At 39.6% G+C, this 19,742-nt stretch overlaps 1 protein-coding gene across 1 annotated transcript in view; it reads right to left on the minus strand.

Annotated features, from left to right (window-relative positions):
- Window positions 1–4,472: 4,472 nt before the first annotated feature.
- The window catches only part of FREM3 (FRAS1 related extracellular matrix 3), an 85,452-nt gene continuing 70,182 nt past the window's right edge, over window positions 4,473–19,742 (minus strand). Inside the window, exons 6-8 of the mRNA XM_047092075.1 lie at window positions 19,267–19,518; window positions 7,900–8,049; window positions 4,473–4,714 (exon numbers count right to left, since the gene is read on the minus strand). Coding sequence (XP_046948031.1) covers window positions 4,473–4,714; window positions 7,900–8,049; window positions 19,267–19,518 — 644 coding nt within the window. The remainder of the gene's footprint in view (window positions 4,715–7,899; window positions 8,050–19,266; window positions 19,519–19,742) is intronic.

Consider the following 19,742-nt stretch of genomic DNA (forward strand, 5'->3'; position numbering starts at 1 on the left):
CACCCACACCTCTGCAATATTCCCCTCATTGAACTCTCTCCAGTTAAATGCTTTTGAGTGTGCCATGATTTCCTGTTGGGACCCTGACCCAATAAAAATTCCTTTAGGAAGAATAGCACTTTATTATTATTTTTAAATGTTTATTTATTGATTTTTGAGAGAGAGAGAGAGAGAGTAAGAGAGAGAGAGAGAGAGAGAGCACAAGCAGGGGAGGGGCAGAGCGCAAGAGGGAGACACAGAATCCAAAGCAGGCTTCAGGCTCTGAGCTGTCAGTGCAGAGCCCGACACGGTGCTTGAACTCACAAACTGTGAGATCATGACCTAAGCCAAAATTGGACACTTAACCGACAGCCACCCAGGCACCCCAGAAGAATAGTACTTTAATCATGTATTTAGAGTCATCAATTTATTTGCTCATTTATTTGTAATCTTGAAAATAATCCTATGTGTCAAGTGTGGTGTTAGGTGCTGGACAAAAAAAGAGTAACGTGACAGACTCAAACTTTCTTTTACTGAAGATGTTTTAGGAATTTCAAATGCATGATCTGCATTCAGTCATTTATGTGCGTGCTTTGTACTAGTCACGTTATGAGGCCTAATGTAGAATATCCCAATCTTGTTTCCTTCTAGAACACTATCACATCCACATCTTTTACAGCAGTAAACTGTTTTTTTTCATGCATCCTAATATTTACCAAACAAATAGATCATATTAAGAACAGTAAGTACACTGCTGAATTTCTAGAAAGATGGATTGAATGGTTCTGGTTAATTAAATTCTTGGTTAGTAGAGATCACTGCATGAATCACCAATTTTTAAAGAATTATAATATAATATTCTTAACACAAAATTATGGTATACTTCTGTCTTGATTATAATTTTGAACCCAAATTCCTCGTTTAATATTATAAATGTGGGGGGTGGGTGGAGAAGGCAAGCATTTGGGATGATTCCTGACTGCCCATCATGTTTTTAAAATTGATGTTCCACTGTAGAGTCAAAAGAACAAGGCTTCATAAAAAGTCCAACATATTTGTGTTTGCTCTCACCTGAATTCAGTTGACATATCATAGTGTCAAGATATGCCTCAATACTAAGAATGGAGGGGTCTGAGGCACTGGGTCCTTCAAATGACAACATGAACCTCAGGTCAAGAGAGGCTGGTAAATGAGTAAAAAGAAAGGAAGACAGCTGCATATATGCCCCCTGCTCTGAAAATATTCTTTCAAGGATATGAAAGATCACATCATTACTTGCCTTTCATCTGAGCATTATGAATTTGACTTACAGGGGTATACAAATATAAAAGTCTGAAATCAGTATCACTGGGACAAAATCTAGGCGAGGGCAGGTGGCTCTGCTCCCAGAGGCTCTAGAGGAGGAGCCACTTCTCGTCTCTCTCAGCTTTGGTGGCTGCCGGCCTCCCTTGGCTTGTGGCCCCATCACCCAATCTCTTCTCTTCTATGTGTGATCTCCAGCATCTCTTGCTTACAAGGGCATTTGTGATCACAGTTTGGGCCCATCCAGGAGTCTTCCCATCTCAAGACCCTTAATTTAATTTCATGTGCAGAGATCCTTTTTCCATGTAAGGCAAAATTCATGCACTCCAGGGAGGACCTGAATTCCTTGGAGGCCATTTTCAGCCTATTACACCTGTAAGATTCTGTTTTGTTTCCTTGTCTCCGCCTCATCATATTTAGAGACACCTTTGGTGAAACCCAGTTTTGCAACTCTGTTTACCTTTTTCTCTTATTTTCACTTCTATTGTATTTAGTTCTGGGGATACCTCTTTGTATCCAGGTCATTTTTCTAAAGTCAGGGCTAATATTCCCAAGGGACCCCATTTGCTTCTGTCATAAATTGTGATAATGTAACAGAGTGAGGTCATTATAACCTGCTTAATTTTCTTAATGTCTAAGTAGCAACAGTGTGCTCTTGAACACATATATTTACCAATGTAACTATTCAGTAGGTTTGGGGGAAAAAAAGGCTGATAATCTCATTACCCTAAAACAAAGTTATTATCTTTTCCAGGCATGTCCTTTTTACTCTCTTTCATATGTTTAAAGATTACAATAGCAACATGATCACTGGTAATCTAGAATTCATATTATTCTATCAAGTAGATGTCCCACAATTCATTTAACAATTTCCCTAGCAGGGAACATTTAGGTTGTTTATAATTATTCATTATTATAATAAGGTTAGGAGGTACAACATTGTGGTGCCTCATGGCAAAAAATTTGCAGAATGCTTACCTGGTAGAAAATGGATTGTGGAGTCATCAGTGTTGGGCTGCTCCTCATGGTCCATCATCAACTGGGCTGAAACCTGGTGGGTACAGCAGTGTATGGACTGACAGCTGGTGTCTCCTCTGCTCCAGTAAAATGACTGCGCTTGGCTGCTTGTCTTTTTCAGGCAGCGCTCCTGTAAATTGGGCTCCTTAAACTGGACTCTGGATACTAGAATAAAATATACAACACTTTTCCACGTATAGTTTTATGCAGTAGCAGCAACATCCTGGATGCGGCTGGTATATCTCCATTAAGAATTAATGAGAAAAATATGTACATACTTTTTATTCCCTAAAAATGTTAGCATGAGGAAAGAATATGTGAGGAATGAAAATGAGTCCAATTTTCCATAGTGTGTCAGTCCATTCTTGGTAGGAAACTGGGCATTTTTCACTCTTTTAGACTGTTAGATCACCTTCATTCAGCATGTACATTCATTTAGTACAACTAAAGTTGTATAGAATACACCAGATTAAATCCTAGAAGCCTAAAAAAAGTCATTTTGCTTCCAGGCATGTCTTCCTGGGAGGAAATTAGGAATCGAACAGACTGACCTCACAGAAAGCACTGTTGGTAATGTTACCCAACAAAAATGATGCATGCATAAACACTGCATTCTTCTCAATGGAGTTCCTTCACCAAGGACAGAATGAGAGAGAGAAGGGTGGGGGGAAGAGGGAGAGAGAATGGCTGAAAAACACTGGAAGACCGGGATTAATTTCAGGTTCAAACTAGAATCCTCTGTGGCTTTCTCTATAAGGCTGACAATGTGGACTTATCATGGGCACAGAGGTGCTCAATGGGAAGTTTAGGATGGTTGCTTCACTTGGGGACTGTTGGGTGTACCTAAGAGTTATCCTGGCCAATACATAGTTTTTTCATTACTTAAAAAAACATTTATGAAGGGTTCATATCTTTTTGACACATTGGAGAAGCCCAATAAATGTCTGTTGAATTGAACTGAGTTTAAAAGATTTTTGATCCTGGTAACTGGGCAAATTATAAGATGAGGGAGAGTGATTTTCTGTTGATAGATAAGTACTCAGACAGGAATTAGAACTGGAAATCAAGTCCAAATTTCTCATTTTAAGGAGAAGTGAGGTCAAGAGTTACAAGGTAGCTTGGAAAAATCTCCTCTCTGGTTGGAGAAGCTGACGTTGTCTAGTAAGGAAGCAAAACCCAGGTTGATGACAGGGACTTCTCTACCTAAATACGTAGATCACGTGGCAGCCAAGGGCCTTCTCGTCCCCTTCACTATCTGTGGGGAAGGCTTCTTGAAATGTTTTGTTTTGTTTTGTTTTGTTTTTTGGAACAGTTGTTATGTGCAATGTTGGCTTGCAAATAGGTTAAGTCATGTCTGAAACAGATTTAAAAAGCGTTTGTCAAAGAAATACCTAAAAGATATGACGGGAACGAAGATGTGTTTTTCAAAATAGTTGGGAAACTCGGATTTATGGGGTATTAGCTAAGGCATGCTGTCGGTAATTTATATTGCCAACTTTAAACTTCTTTAAGAACTAATTGGGCAGTTTGGGGATTATGCAACTCTTCAACTTTTCTTTCTTCTCTTTTTTGATACTTGCATTAAAAAAATCATTTTATTGCTTTTTTAAAATCATCTTTTATAAAGGCATTTGCAAAAGAAGGGAGAGGTGATGAAAGGATTTTCCTACCTAAGTGGCTCTGATAAAAGGACTTGTGGAGGAAAATTGAGCAATTCGCAAAAAGGAGCTTTCAGCGCATGGGCAAATTTCAGTTAGGGCGCTCTTATCACGATAACCTGAAAAACTGAAAGAGGGTGACAGTATGTATGTGGGTGAAAGGTGCTTCATGTTGAGCATCAATTGGCAAAGAGAAGCCGACCCTTTTGTTCTTAACTTTTGATTTAATTGATGACAATGTTTTTCATGAGCTTTAGAAACAAAGTAAAAGAAAATAGGAAAAGGAAAACAAGAAAACAGTCTAATCTTTTGTGGGCTCAGTCCTCTCTCTGTATATGTGCATATCTCTGTATCCATACAGTCACATAAGCTATATTTGTGTATATCACCAGCATACATATAACATCAATAACAGTACAATATCATTGATATTCCAGAGTTGCTAAGCTGTTAATACAGTACAGTTTCATTCTGTTGTTAGGAGACATATTTTGGCTGTTAAGTCCTTAAAGTCTTTCAATCAAAGGAACTACAAGTACTCTGCTTACAGTCAGTGATGGTGTCATTGATGAAAATGGTGGTTTTATTTGGTTCTCCAAGCACTGCACCCACTGGCATCTGGAGAACTAATTCAAAGCTCTCTGGACCCTCCAAGATGGGTTGTCCCAGGTCATCAAGGATTGTCACTTGGAATATCTGCATATGCACTCCTGGTGCAAAGCCCAGATTTCGGCTGATGCCAACATAATCTATTCCAGCTAGTGGGAAAGGAAAGGTCAAGAGTGAGACTGTAGGATTCACTTTCACAAGTTTTCCTTCAAAGAAAAATTTTCTTCAGGGAATAATCACATTCTCCTATATGCACAGCAATTTCAGAATCATATTTTGTGGGCTCAACCCCCAGAAAGAGAAAGTTTCCATATTCTACTGAATGCCATGATAGTCTCTCATCCATGAGCATGGGCCATCCTCATCAGTGTTCTCCGTGTTGAGACCAGGCACATCACTTTTTAAGTACTTCCACAAAAATCCCACTGATAGACTGAAGGTTCTCTGAAGGCAACTTCAATTTGTAGTGAAGAATTTATCTTTTTAATTTTTATTGTTAAGATAACTATCAGGAATTTAATTTTCATTAGGTTTCACTCATTCACCTTTGCTAGATATTTGGTTAACCTTATCACATTCTGCTCAATTTTACTAAGTCATGGAGTTGGTGCCACTTTCTGCATTATTATTTTGTAAGTTAGTGCACCTAATCATATAATTTCTTTGCTACTTATTTAAAAAAGTCATCAAATGTAAAGACAGCAGTAAATTATAACCAATAGAATACAATAGAGAACCCTAGGTAATATGAATATATTAATAAATCGAGGAACAGAATATTTATATTGTCTCAAGGTATCTCTCCATAAAATAATTATTAATTGCAAAGGGAGAAAAATAACTTCACAGTGGGGAGACCTGGAAGATACCACTACCAAGTGATCAAAGTGAACACCACCATTAATAGGATAAATGGAAATGGTGTGCCGTTTGATTGGCTCCAGTGACAACACAGTGTCATCTCTGCAACTTTCCTGCCAAAGATGCAGAGCCTGAATCTAATTATAAGGAAACATCAGACCTGGTGGATCTTGAATGAGGTGTTTGGATTAAATTGCAGTAATTTTATCAAGTTAATTTCCTGATTTTATGCTTGCATTGTGGTCATAAAGGAAAATATCTTTGTAGGAATGGCAATCCAAGTTTTCAGAGAGATGGTTCCAAGTTTATTGGCAACCTACTCTCAATGGTTCAGGAAAAAAAACCCCCTGCTTTTCCTGTACTTGTCACTTTTCTGTTAAGTTTGAGATTGTTGCAAAGATATTTTTTAAAAAAGCCATTAAATAATTACATTTAAGAAAGGCAAAGCAAGATTATGCTGAAAAATACCAGGGCAGGAGAGTAAGGAAAAGAGACTTTTGGATCTTTTACACTTTGGTTCAGGTCTTGAGTTTATTGCTTACTTGTACCAACTACTGAAACTCTCTGAGTCTCAGTTTCTTTAATTGCAAAATGGGGTAATTATTGCTCTTTTACAAGGTTGTTGTGAAGATTAGAGATAATAAAGCAAAGATTCTAGCATGGAGTCTGGCAAATAGTAGGCATCTAGTACAAAGAAATTATAATTATTATTTATGTAACAAGTTATAATGATATAGTATAACTATGTATGCATAATTATTATTGTTAATTAACCAAGCTGAGCAGAAGCATTACTTTAAAAAAAAATTTTTTTTTAGCATCTACTTATTTTTGAGAGACAGAGAGAGATAGAGCACAGCAGGGGAGGAGCAGAGAGAAAGGGAGACACAGAATTCAAAGCAGGCTCCTGGCTCTGAGCTGTCAGCACAGAGCCCGACGTGGGGCTCAAACCCATGAACTGTGAGATCATGACCGGAGGCGAAGTTGGACGTTCAACTGACTTAGCCACCCAGGTGCTCCACAGATGCATTATTTCTATTAGTCCATCCCCACCTGAGAGCTAGCAGAAGGGTCATTACTTGTATGCAAAGGGATTTATCTAAATGAATTCGAATTTTATTTTCCCAACCACAAGCAAAATAGCCCAATAAGCCAATTAGTCTATTTATTTTTGTTTCCACAAACACATAGAGAGTGAAAAATGACCTCTGTAAATTAAGAAAAAGAAAGAAGAGAAAAGAAAAAGAAGCAAGAAGAAAAAAAACAAAAACCCACTAAAAAACCTTGTAAGGATCATTACTGGTTTCATGTATCATGTGCTATGATATAATCACTGGAGAGTTATAACATGTGAATTCTTCCAAGAGCAAGCACCGTGCTCTAAATCTGTCTTTATTTTCCTTCTTTATATTCCTGTTTATGGGTACATGTTGAAACTGGGTTTACAATTTGAGAGGTCAATATAGATTTTATTCTCTTGATGCCTCATTAGTTAGTGTAGACTTTAATATTGCTGGGTTTTATTTGCAAGATTTGTGCTTTTATCTTAAAATATTCTCATGTGCCTTGGATATCCTGAACTAACTGATTGTCCATGACCCAGGAGACTAAAAGGTCCCAGATGACAAATGAGAAAATGTGGATATCATTGTAGATGGAAATTTCCCTTTCTTTTCCTGTTGAATTATTCTGTGTTTTGGGTTTTTGTTTGTTTGTTTTATTTTTTGGTAAAGCAGCCGACAGGCTTGCCAGAGCAGGTAGTATCCAGAACTGTCTAGCTCCACTGTCAGCCAGGCCTTAATTGTCCATATCAAGAGGGGCAAAGGTGAGTGGGCCATGAAGACACGATGCTTAAGCCAAGGAAAATGCCTGAGTCAGAGTGCAAACCTCCTATCCTTCTAGGGTCTAACAGTACCTGGGTTTCCCCAGGAGATGGGCCTGGTTCAGCCATTAAAGAAGTATTTTGGTCTGAAATACTGTTACGAACAGCTTGTAGTATCTACAAATATTCTGAACTTCGGAAAATTAATTTTGGTCCATGACAATCCAATGGGTAATGAATGGATCATAAAGTCTGTTTTATAAACAGCAAAAGTCATTACATACACAGACCATCTATGTGCTCAGGTAGGAGAAACTTAAAATCAGGGTCCATTAACAAAGACCAGGCATACTACACTTAACAGACTAGTCTCCACCCTATACATATATCTTGATAATGATATATTTTTTATTTAAAAAAAATGTTTATTTATTTATTTTTGAAAGAGAGAGCATGAGAGGGAGGGGACAGAGAGAGAGAGGGAGACAGAGAATCCCAAGCAGGCTCTGTGCTATCAGCACAGAGCCTGATGCGAGGCTAGAACTCATGAACCATGAGATATGACCTGCACCGAAATCAAGAGTCAGATGCTCAACCAAATGAACCACCCAGGAACCCCATGACACATTTTTTTAAAAATGGCCCTCTCACCTTCTGCTGATGCTGGCTCTGTCTTCCTGGAGCGCACAGTGACAGATGATGCTTGTGAAAGGTCAGGGCCTGTCCTCCAGACACAGATCTCTAAGGAGCCAGCACTTTCATCGACATGATACTCAGCATTCCCAAAGTGCAGGGTAGGCTCTAGGGAGGCACCAAAGGACAAATTAAGAATACTTCAACCCACCAGGCCAACTATCTCATTGGCCCTGTGACCCTGGATGTTTGTCACAATCATCAGACTTGACAGATCCCACAGACTGGAGAAGGAAAAAACAACACACACACACACACACACACACACACATCCATGTCAGAATCACATGCCACAAATTTGACTCCAGGAGGTGCAGTGAGATAAGATCAGCTAGAATTATACTCACTTTTCTGTTTCAAGAGATTTCTGTCATACAAAGAAATTTCTCTGTTGGGGAAAATTGGTCAATTAGCTGTAACTCAGGCAAGTCAGTTACTGTTTGGGAAAAGATGGTGGGGAATTTACAAGGCTTTTTCTCAGGAGAAAGTGCTTTTTTATGTTGAGGGACAGTCTAGCCAGGGTTCTGAATTTGAGGACTGCTGCTGTTCCTTTTTTCATAACACTTGTTGATCACAGGGATAGACAGAAATCCTAGGGGGTGGCAGGATCCCATGAGCTGAGATGTCAGAAATGCTCCACTGGAGGCAGAGAAGGGGGTCCCTAGGTAGAGTAGGTTGAGGAAGCCAAAGTGGAAATCAGACTTTGGGGGGCAGGTAGAAGGGTAGCCTGTATCTCCTGAAGGGAGGAAAAGTTTGACAATGAGAAAGTTAGGACTTTTATGGGTATACCTATTTATATCTTGTTCTCGGTGTTTTAAAAAGTAGCCCATGAACTTAGCTGACTATTTAAAGCTTACACAGGTTTAGCTAGCTGTTATACCAGACAGCTATACTAGCTGTCATGGAAAGGTTTTAAAATGAATGTTTGTGTAGACTGTGAAATCTGGAGGCAAGAAAAAAATGTAAACACCAAGAAGCAGCTTCACCATGGAGGAATGACCCCAGAGAGAGTAAATGGAAAGTTAACATTATAGAGGTGACATCTTTGCAAGCATAACGCAACATGGGAGCATATCTGGATTAAATTTAAAATTTTGGAAGGTGGAAATCAAATTTAATAAGCATTATTTACTCAGGATGTATTTTAGTAGATTTCTTAATGCTGAGGAAAGTTTTACTCAAAGTTTTAACATGGCATACAAGACCTCTCCTTATCTGACTGGAGTCCATTTTTCTGGAATCACTGGGCACCACAACTGGCCCTGTGCCCTGTTGCACTAAACAGCTCACTGCATACCCAACACACTGTGTGTTTCTGGGCCTTCATTGTTGCTGGTGATTTTTCCTGAGCTGGAACTCTCTTCCCAAATATCCGATTTCACACATTTCTACTCATTCTTTAAGAATGTGATTAAGAGTTACCTGCTCTGGGAAGCCATATATAACTTACTCAAGAAATTCGGCATTCTTTACCCCATGCTTCCTAATGTTCTGAGTAGCTCTGTGCCTGAGGGGTGGGGACCCTTGCTATGGGCTCACCGTAGATGGGAGGACTGCGCTCACAGAAGAGGGGGGGGCATTCTGTCTTTTCTTCTTGCCTAGACCTTTCAAGCCATCTCCCCATTGCTGCCGATGAATATTTCAGATACTTCCAAGCTTGGGACAGGACAGAGGGAGGAAAGGCAAAAGGAGCAGGGAAGTTCTTTCTTAGTGGCTATCATCATGGTGATCACATGCTCTGGTCTTAGATGATGGAAGAAAACTGATTCTCTTTCTCACAGGCACTTTTGTGTGTTCTTTAGAGAGCCCTCACTCCCGTAGTTGTGTATTTCTCATTTGCTGTTCCCTTGATGAGGATGATGCATCTCTACTCTTGTGGGTCACTTAATCATTCCTCAGTCCTTTAGCATTGGCAGTGCTTCTGCTTAGGCTCGTTCACCCCTCTAGATGGCGCCTGCAGACAAGACCTAAGACGAGTTCATTCTGGCTCTCTCCCCTGTGTGCCTGGCTCACATTTGGTCCATGGCAACCTTTCTGCAACTGTTGCCTTGACAAACTCAAGGAATACTGTCTAATCCTGATGCAGCCCCTCTTTTTTGCTCATCCATCAGAGCACCCGACCAGCTTGACTCCTACATTGTGATTTTCCAGGTACAGCCAAACGTCAATTCGCTGTGTCCTCCATATTGTACATGACACACATTACTTCCCAAACGGTCTCCTTAGAACTCTTTCTCTTAAGATGCCTGGGTGGCTCAATCCGTTAAGCATCCAACTTTGGCTCAGGTCACGATCTCACAGTTTGTGAATTTGAGCCCCGCATCGGGCTCTGTACTGACAGCTCAGAGCCTGGAGCCTGCTTCAGATTCGGTGTTTCTCTCTATGCCCCTCCCCTGCTTGTGCTCTCTCTCTGTCTCTCAAAAAGAAATAAATGTTAAAAAAAATTAAAAAAGAACTCCTTCTCTTGATTTATGACCTCTGTAAAAAGTTAAAATGTTAAAGCTGCCAAGCTAACACGCTATTCTGTGTTTTTATGACAACCTTACACACTTCTCAGGGTCAGGGACTGTAGTCCAAGCGTACCCTCAGTGACACAGAGGCTGGTGTATTACAAGTACTGAAGAATTTGTCAAAAAAATAATTTTAACTCACTTCTGTTATATTTTGAACTTATTACAAAGGGTTTTTTTTTTGTTTTGTTTTTTTTTTTTTTAGGTTGGGACAAAGTGATCTGATATTTTAGCACAGAACTTATTCTGTATTATGTATAGGGAAGGTCAAGAGGTAAGAAAGAGAAAACATACTTGGGTCACATATGTCGCTATGCAGAAAAAAAAATGTGCCAAGCCTCTAGGAATATAGTCAGATGTAAGATGTAAGAGGAGGATAGTGCTACTTGGAAGAAAAATAATGAAACCCTCCTGAGATGCTCTGTGTATGGCGCATCAGGAGATTTGTTGAAATGGAGAAAAGACCGCCTCTGTGTTGCCCAGCAGTGTCTCCAGTTATCTTTGTCCTAGGTCTGTCTAAAGAACTGAGGTGATGGCAGTAATCCTTAAGGGTAGGCAATTATGAGAGCATGACCCCATCACACTTAACGTTAAATTGATTCCACAGCTGTAGATGCGTTTTTATCTCCTTTCAAAGAAAATGATGGTTGTGACCCCAGCACACTTACGTTAAATTGATTCCACAGCCATAGATGTGTTTTTATCTCCTTTCAAAGAGAATGTCCTTTAAACAGAAATAGGGAAAAGGAGTATGACAAGTTGGGAAGTGAAGCGCTTAAAAGAGATATGACCGTCATGTAATTCAGTGGAATTCAATCTCCAGATTCAGAGAAATTTCTTGACAAGATCCAGAAAGGACTTTCAGAGGAAGTGACAGAAGCACTATTGGTAAATATTGAGAAACCGCTCAGAACAGGATAGATGTCAAAAGATGGAAGGTAGGAAAATGTCTTTTCAGTTGCCTCAGCAGAGAAAATAAAATCCAGAAGCAAACTGGTAAGCTTAATCTCTAGAAAAATTCTCAAACAGTTTATTTAAAATGATTTCTGAATTCTTAGGAAAGAAAGAGGTGATGCCTATGAGTCAATATGAGTTCTTTAATATCAGGCCTCACGAAGTCAAATTCAATTTTGTTTTGTTCAGTTAAACACCTACTGAACATCCCCTCTGTGCTCTAAGCACTGTGGTAGCTAATGGGGATATAGAGGAGTAGGTATTTTTTGCCCTCAAGGTATTTTTGGTATAAGAGGGCAGCCACACCAGTTTTAATCAGCTGACCCCTGCGTGCTTGGACAAGAGAAGGCACAACCTCAAGGCTCAAAGGAGGAGTCCTGGGAGGAATAAAGCTGTGCTGGATCTGAGGATGAAGGAGAATGGACCAATGGGAAAGCTGGGAGGAATGTTCCAAACAGAGTGGCTAATACAGAAAAAGGCATATAAGCCTGAAGAAGCCTAGTGTCTGAGGAGAAATACAAGCCTTTGTTTCCTAGTGATATATGAGATGAGAGTAAGGGATGTTGGGAATGCATTAGAGAGGAAGGTAGAAGCCAGATACTGCAGGGACTTGGATCAATTTGAAGTAAATGAGTCTTTACTTTTTAGACTCTATAGAACATGGGAACCGATTTTAAGCAGTGGAAAGGTGGTTGTTTTTTGTTGTTGTTTTCTGTACATCTGTCTAACTTCAGTGTGAGCTACAGATTGAAGGAAGAGTTAATGTTACCAAGTAGGAAGCTACTGCAATTATCCAGGTGACACAGGAGCATGGTTTGAAGTACATACTAGTATTAAGGTTGAAGGGGGAGATGAATGGGGTAAGTGTCCTGAGCAGCACCCAGTGGTTGGATGTAGGCAGCTTCTAGGATGCCCTGGGGGTGTGGGAGTGGAACTGTCGATAACTTAGTTGGGAATATAGGAGTAAGAGAGGGCAAGATGATGACATCTGATGGGATATCCAAGTAGACAGGTCTAGAAAGGTTTAATGTGTGAATCTGGAGTTCAAGAATCAGGGCTCGAGATAAGATTTGAGGGTGTTAGGCACACAAGTTGGAGTCCATCCTGTATAGATGATATAATCATCCAATATGGATGAATAAAGAGAATTGTAGTGGGGGAATCAACCTTTAGGGAAACTGGCAGAGGGGAAAAAGTGCAAAAGAGAAGCAAAAAAAAAAAAAAAAAAAAAAGAAAAGAAAGAAAGAAAAAGGAAGGACAGACAGACAGATGAATGAAGAAACGGATTGGTGGCAAGAAAGGGGGAACCAGGAGTATCAAGAGCAGAGAGTTTTGAGAAAAATGAGTGGTCACAACGTCAAAGGTAGTAAGCATTTCCAGAAAGATATGTGCAAGACAACAGCGGCAATCAGCGCAAAACAAAAAAATACATCTTACGAAACTTTAAGCTGCAAAAAGTGAACTATGGCACCCAAGTTTAAGAACAAAAACAGTGGGGTGTTTGGGTGGCTCAGTTGGTTGAGCATCTGACTCTTGATTTCAGCTCAGGTCATGTCCTCATGGTTTGTGGGTTCAAGATCCACATTGGGCTCTGTGCTGATGGTGGGGAGTCTGCTTGGGATTCTCTCTTTCTCACTCTCTCTCTTTTTCTCTCAAAATAAATAAAAAAACTTAAAAAAAAGAACTGAAATAATTTTTTCTATTTATGAAGCCTGTGGCAATTGTATTGTAATATGAACCCTATACAGCACAGTGATACTCTTTCTTCTGAATGGTTTCCTAGTTTTACAGCACAGAAAAAGGTCTTTCAGGCTTTAAAACCATTTATGTGTTGAACTTTATCTTGGTCTTGCAACAGTATTAACCACATAACAAAAAAGTTGGATGTGCTGATTTCACCAAAATGACACTTTGTTTATATGCAATTTCTTTACACAATTTTTCTTTACAATGTTTTCTTAAATCTGTCATCATTCTGTTCAATACCCATTCAATGATAAAGATACTAATCTATGTGGCAATCTTTATAGGCAAATTTTATGCATGTTATACAAATCTTATTGCCTCAGGACAAAACTAACAGCCCTCTATGAAACTGGACATCAATTTTTTCTTTGTAGCAGATTACAAGTTTTCAAATCACATCATAAAAACTGAAAGAAACATCCTAAGTAGAAAACAGGAACCTGCTATAAGTGTTTAAATATAAAACAGACACAATTTGCTAATTAATAAGTGTCCTCAGGGGGCTCCTGGGTGGCTCAGTCGGTTAAGCGTCTGACTTCCGCTCAGGTCATGACCTCACAGTTGGTGGGTTCAAGCCCCACATCGGGCTCTGTGCTGACAGCTTGGAGCCTAGAACTTGCTTCGGATTCTGTGTCTCCCTCTCTATCTGCCCCTCCCCCACTCACACTCTGTCTCTCTCTCCCTCAAAATAGATAAACATTAAAAAAAAAGTGTCCTCAGTTTCCTCCTGCCCCTGGTACAGGGCCAGTGGAAGTTAGGGTCTGAAGCCTACCACGCATTCATTTAGCTAATACTTATTGGCCATACTCTGTGGTATCTGCCCTCATCAGTTGCTGTTTTTTATAAGGGATTCTGTGGGAGTGCAGGGCCAGGATCTCGGATGGTTCAGTTGCCTCTGCTCCTGAATGATTTCTTTTCTTAGCGTTACTCCATGGTAGTTGTCTTTACAAAGGTATTCCTGTAGGTGACCCATCTGACGAGGGGATATTTGATCTCTGTTTAAGGAGGCAAAACACTTCTCAGAATCTAGCTAAATAGAATAACAACATTTCATCCCTTAAAAGGTACAGCACAGGGAATACAGTCATTGGTATTGTAATAGCGTTGTATGGTGACAGATGGTGGCTACCCTTGTGGTGGGCACATCATAACATAGACTTGACCATCACTATGTTTTACCCCTGAAACTAATGTAACATTATGTGCCAACTATATTTCAATTAAAAAAATTATCTAAAACAACTCAAACCAACCAAACAAAAAAACCCATTGCATTCCAATTCTAATTAGAAAAAAAAAAAGTTTTCCTTCAACTGGCTTGGCCACGTCTTTAGATTGCTGGATAGTTGGCTTAAATGAAAACCTACTTCTGCTACAAGATGATGGACTCGACATGTCTGAACAAAGAAAGCATTATTGGTTCTTAACAAGTGCCCAGACTATGGCAAATTACACACAAAATCCTAACCCTGGAAAATGAGTGTGCACTTTGCTCAATATTTTCCCAAATCGTCAATTTTGTAAGACACTTGTTATTCCTGACTGAAATGACAACTATATTACTGCCTGAGATAGACTACACATTAGAGTTTGATAAAAGTTTAGTGCTTAAAAACAGAATTAGAGGAATTGTCATTTAACATCAGTATTCCAAAAGATTATAATCACGTGGTAGGCACACTAATAATCACTATGGCTATTTCTCAAGGAGAAGGTAAAATGGTACCATTCAAAGGAACCAGTAGCATCATGAATGGCAAAATCTCTGAATACCTTTAGTCTAGTGACTAAAGTGGAAGAAGCACCCATAGCAGTCATTCAGGGGCAGTTGTTACCTGAGCGCCACCACTGGGACCTGAAAGGGGGGGAAGTCACACCTTAGAATTTTACAGAATACCTTTGCTGAAATATCATTAATTCTGACCGTGGAATTGGGATGTTTTAGGGCACTTACTCAGTACAGTCCATCTGGGGCTACAGGGAACGTGACTGTGCAGCCTCAGCAGAGTGGGGCTAGATTAGTATGGTCACATCTGTAGCAAAATTGCTTTATGAAGTTTGCTCTGTGTGGGACCTAGGAAAGAGAAAGCAGCCAGAAGAAAGAATGGGCTGCCCATTTCCAGCCATGTTAAAAGGAAGAGTATTCTGACCATGGACCTTGAGAGTCCAGGACTCCCGACAGTCTTTGCCCAGGCTAGATAGAGGTGGTTCTGTGGCTTGATGGCATTGCTAAGATGCACATCAAACAATTTCCTGCTTATAAGGTCGTTGCCCATGTAGTCTCCTTTAATGAGTGGGTACTGGGGTTTTCTAAGCTTAGCAAAGTGCTCCGTCGTCAATAAATGTTAAAGGATCTGAATGCAAGTTTCCTGGATTCATCCATTACTAACAGTGACTTGCTCAGAAAAGTATGTAGCGATTAAGATTGTTTATACCAAACTAAAAATCTTCCATTATTTCTGTACATGACTGTTTCCGCATTCAAAAGATGTCATGATTTTGAGAAGTCTAAGTAGAGATCAAGTCAGATGTGACAGGAAGGCAAGAGAAAGACCTTATTTGACTTTGTGGTCCTGTGCTAAGTGCACAGTAGGTCACTATAAATGTTTCTTGAATGACTTAATTACTTAATCTACTAAAATAATTTCAAACAATACTGTAAGTTAACAACTGTATCATATACTGGATTTTGTGTTAATTTTCTTCCTTTTTGTTCTATTTTTTTCCCTTTCTTTTTATATTTAGCATTGGAGAGTGACACCATTTCTCCATTCTAAACATGGTAAGATTTAAAACTACTAAGGTTTTTAGGGGTACCTGGATGGCTCAGTTGAGCGTCTGACTTCAGCTCAGGTCATGATCTAGCAGTTCATGAGTTGTGAGTTCAAGCCCCACATCGGACTCACTGTTGTCAGCACAGAGACCACTTTAGATCTTCTGTCACCCCCTCTATCTGCTCCCCCTCCACTTGCGCTCTCTCAAAAATAAAAAAACATTTTGAAACTACTAAGGTTTTAAAGTAAAAAGTAAGTGGGGATATGTCAGGACTCAAAGAGAAAGTATTTCTCTTTGAGGGATGTATTTCTCTTTGAGGGATTAGGACATGGACTTATTTGAGGGCCATTATTCAGCCTACCATATTGACCAATGGACTTGAATGTCCACCCCTTTGACAGTTATTCATTTCTTACTGTACACACAAACACTGAGATTTGGGTTAGGAAGCTCGGTCCAAGCTCTTGCATAAGGTGGGTCCAAGAGTAAACTCACTTTTGAGCACACCAACAAAGTCATAGTCCATTCTGAGCCCTGTGAAATTTCTTGCTTAGCTCTGATGTCTGTTGGATCATTTATGCTCATCTCTGGTATTTGCAGTTTTGCAGGACACTCTGGTGTTTTGATAAACTCTTAAAAAGTGTTAGGGAAAGAGGTTGTAAGAAATATACTTCTCACTGGGAAAAAAAAAGAGAATCATTGAAGGTTGGACAATCTTATTCTTTACTTTTGCTTTAGTTTTTCAGGATGATTTTTAAGAAAAATTTCTTCCTAAATGTGTGGGTAAAATTGCAATGTACTACCTTATCAAAGTGTAACTCATTATATGCTTAGAAAATGTTACAGCATGAAAAACTATACAGTGTACAGACATTATTTTGGGGGATCTCCTAGAACCCAAGTAGAAAAAATAGCATGAGTCAAACAATAGGAATTTATTTATCTGGAGGAAGCCTTGGAGAAACAGAAAACAAAATGGGTAGCCTGAATCAGAAGGCCATTCAAATTCAGTGATTAGCCGTTTTACCTGACTTTTTAGGAGCAATATTTTAACACAAATTTTTAAGTTCATGACAACATTTAAAAAATACTCAAATATTCTATAGAGTATTTCATTTTATAGGTATGAGTAATGATTAACTAAAGCCTTAAGAAGGACTTCAAGAACCGTCAAATTCTAGGGGCGCCTGGGGGGCTCAGTTGGTTAAGCATCCAACTCTTGATTTTGGCTCAGGTCATGCTCTCACGGGTTCATGATATTAAGCCCTGCATCGGACTCTGTGTTGATAGCATGGAGCCTGCTTGAGATTCTCTTTCCCCCTCTCTCTCTGCCCCTCTCCTGTTCATATGCACTCACACTCTCTTTCTCAATACATACATACATACATACATACATACATACATACTTTGGAAAAAAAAAAGAAACATCAAATTCTAGAGTTGGAAGCGTCCCTAGAGATAACACATTTAAACCTCCTTACTTTATGGATTGGGAAACTGAGCTACAGATAGCCTGACCTGACCAATGTCACCTGGAGAGGTGGTAATGCCCAGCCTCAGAATGCCATCTAATCTTGCCTAGATCTGAACACAGCAACTCACGGACGCTCAAATCCTGACAGAAGCATGTTTGAGAGATGAAGCAGTCTGAGACTGGTAATGAGATAGTCTGATCCTGCTCCTGGCTTTATCAACATTTTCTCTTGAAAGTGCCTCTTGTAGAAAGGGCAATTGAGACCTAGGAAAATAATATTGGGCTTGATACTTTGTATCACATCTGGGGCATGGGGTTGGTGTTGAGGAGTGAGGAGACCCCTTCTTCTCTGGCCAAATTTCAGCTGGGATACCCTGGAACTAGAGCCAAATATTTTGTCACATAGGGTAGGAAGAAAAGTCTGGATGCCTAGACATGGGAGCTCCATGGTACCCTTGTACCATTTGAAGAATCATGTACTTATTGTTATGAGCAAGCCCCCTTATGCTGCTAAGATGAGGGTCACTGTGGGCAGTCCAGGTTGGAGAATCAGATACTTAACTTTGGTCCTCTTCTTGGCTTCTTTCTAAGTCTTGGGTCACATCCTTAGGCTGTTTTTTTTTAATAAATTCATACACAAATATTTTACCTTCCTGAATTATTTTTTTGTTCTTGGGGTTGGTGATATCTATGTATTTGACAAGCCACTCACAGTCTTTGGAGAAAGGAACATCAAATAGATTTATCTCTCAACTGTTGAAGCACAATGTAATAATAAGGCAGTTATTGCCAAGAGTTAATAAAAGTAAAAGGGAGCCTACAAGATGGGAGAAGATATTTGCAAACAACATATCTGATAAAAGATTAGTATCCAAAATCTGTAAAGAACTTACCAAACTCAACACCTGAAAAACAAACATCCAATTAAGAAATAGGCAGAAAACATGAATAGACATTTTCCAAAGAAGACATCTAGATGGCTAACAGACACATGTAAAGACACTCAACATCACTCATCATCAGGGAAATGCAAATCAAAACTACGATGAGCTATCACCTCACATCTGTCAGAATGGCTAAAATTAACAACACAAGAAAAAACAGGTATGGGCAAGGATGAGAAGAAAGGGGAACCCTCTTGCATTGTTGGTGGGAATGCAAACTGGAGCAGCCACTCTGGAGAACAGTATGGAGGTTACTTAAAAAACTAAAAATATAAATACTCTATGATCCAGCAATTGCATCTTTGGGTATTCATCCAAAGGATACAAAAGTACAGATTTGAAGGGGTACATACATCCCAATGTTTATAGCAGCACTATCAACAATAGCCAAACTATGGAGAGAGCCCAAATGTTCATCAACTGATGAATGGATAAAGAAGATGTGGTACACACACACACACACACACATATATGCACAATGGAATATTACTAAGCCATCAAAAAGAATGAAATCTTGCCATTTGCAATGACATAGATCTATTTATGCTAAGTGAAATAAGTCAGTCAGAGAAAGACGAATACGAAATATTTCACTCATGTGGAACTTAAGAGACAAAACAAATGAACATATGGGAAAGGGGGTGGAGAGAAGAGAGGGAAACAAACCACAAGAGACTCAATGATAGAGAACAAACAGGGTTGACAGAGAGGGGTGGGTGGAAGATGGGCTAGCTGGGTCATGGGTATTAAAAAGGGCACTATTGTGATGAGCATTGGGTATGTGACATGATGAACCACTGAATTCTACTCTCGAACCCAATACTGCACTATATGTTAATTAGCTAAAGTTGAAAAAAAAAAAAAGAATCATGCAGGTTACCTAGGGAAAAAAAAAAGAGTCGAAAGCAGGAAATGGACTTACCATCATTAGGATCAGCCAGGATAACCACCTTGGTGGTGGGGAACTGGGCTCCCAGTCGCCCTCCCACTGGCAGGCTCAGTGAAACACTGAAGGATTCCTCGTCTTCATAGAGGGAGTCATCGATGATCAAGACCCGGCAGCTTTTCTCAGCCTCATCCTTGTCAAAGTGGAGGATGCTGGCGCCATCTTCTGGACGGGAGACGTAGTCAGAGAAAGATAATGCAGTTGAAGGAATGGAGCCTGAGGCAGAACCTGTAGGAGTATGAGATGAACAGAGAAGGTGAGAAGAAATGGAATTCCAAGTAGGAAACCTGTTCCCCACTGGTTCTTCAAACTATTTTTAGGTAACGGCATGGAGCACAATGCTATCTGAATTATAAATCACACTTATCTCTGACAGTCATAGTTATTAATATTGTACTTAGAAGGCTTTCAGAACAGTTATTTCACAGTTAGTGGTCTTTAAATAGGCTACA

The sequence above is a fragment of the Lynx rufus genome, unplaced genomic scaffold (genome assembly GCF_022079265.1).
Source record: "Lynx rufus isolate CCGP_SWC_20201006 ecotype Redwood Valley unplaced genomic scaffold, mLynRuf1.p SCAF_3, whole genome shotgun sequence".
Lineage (NCBI taxonomy): Eukaryota > Metazoa > Chordata > Mammalia > Carnivora > Felidae > Lynx > Lynx rufus.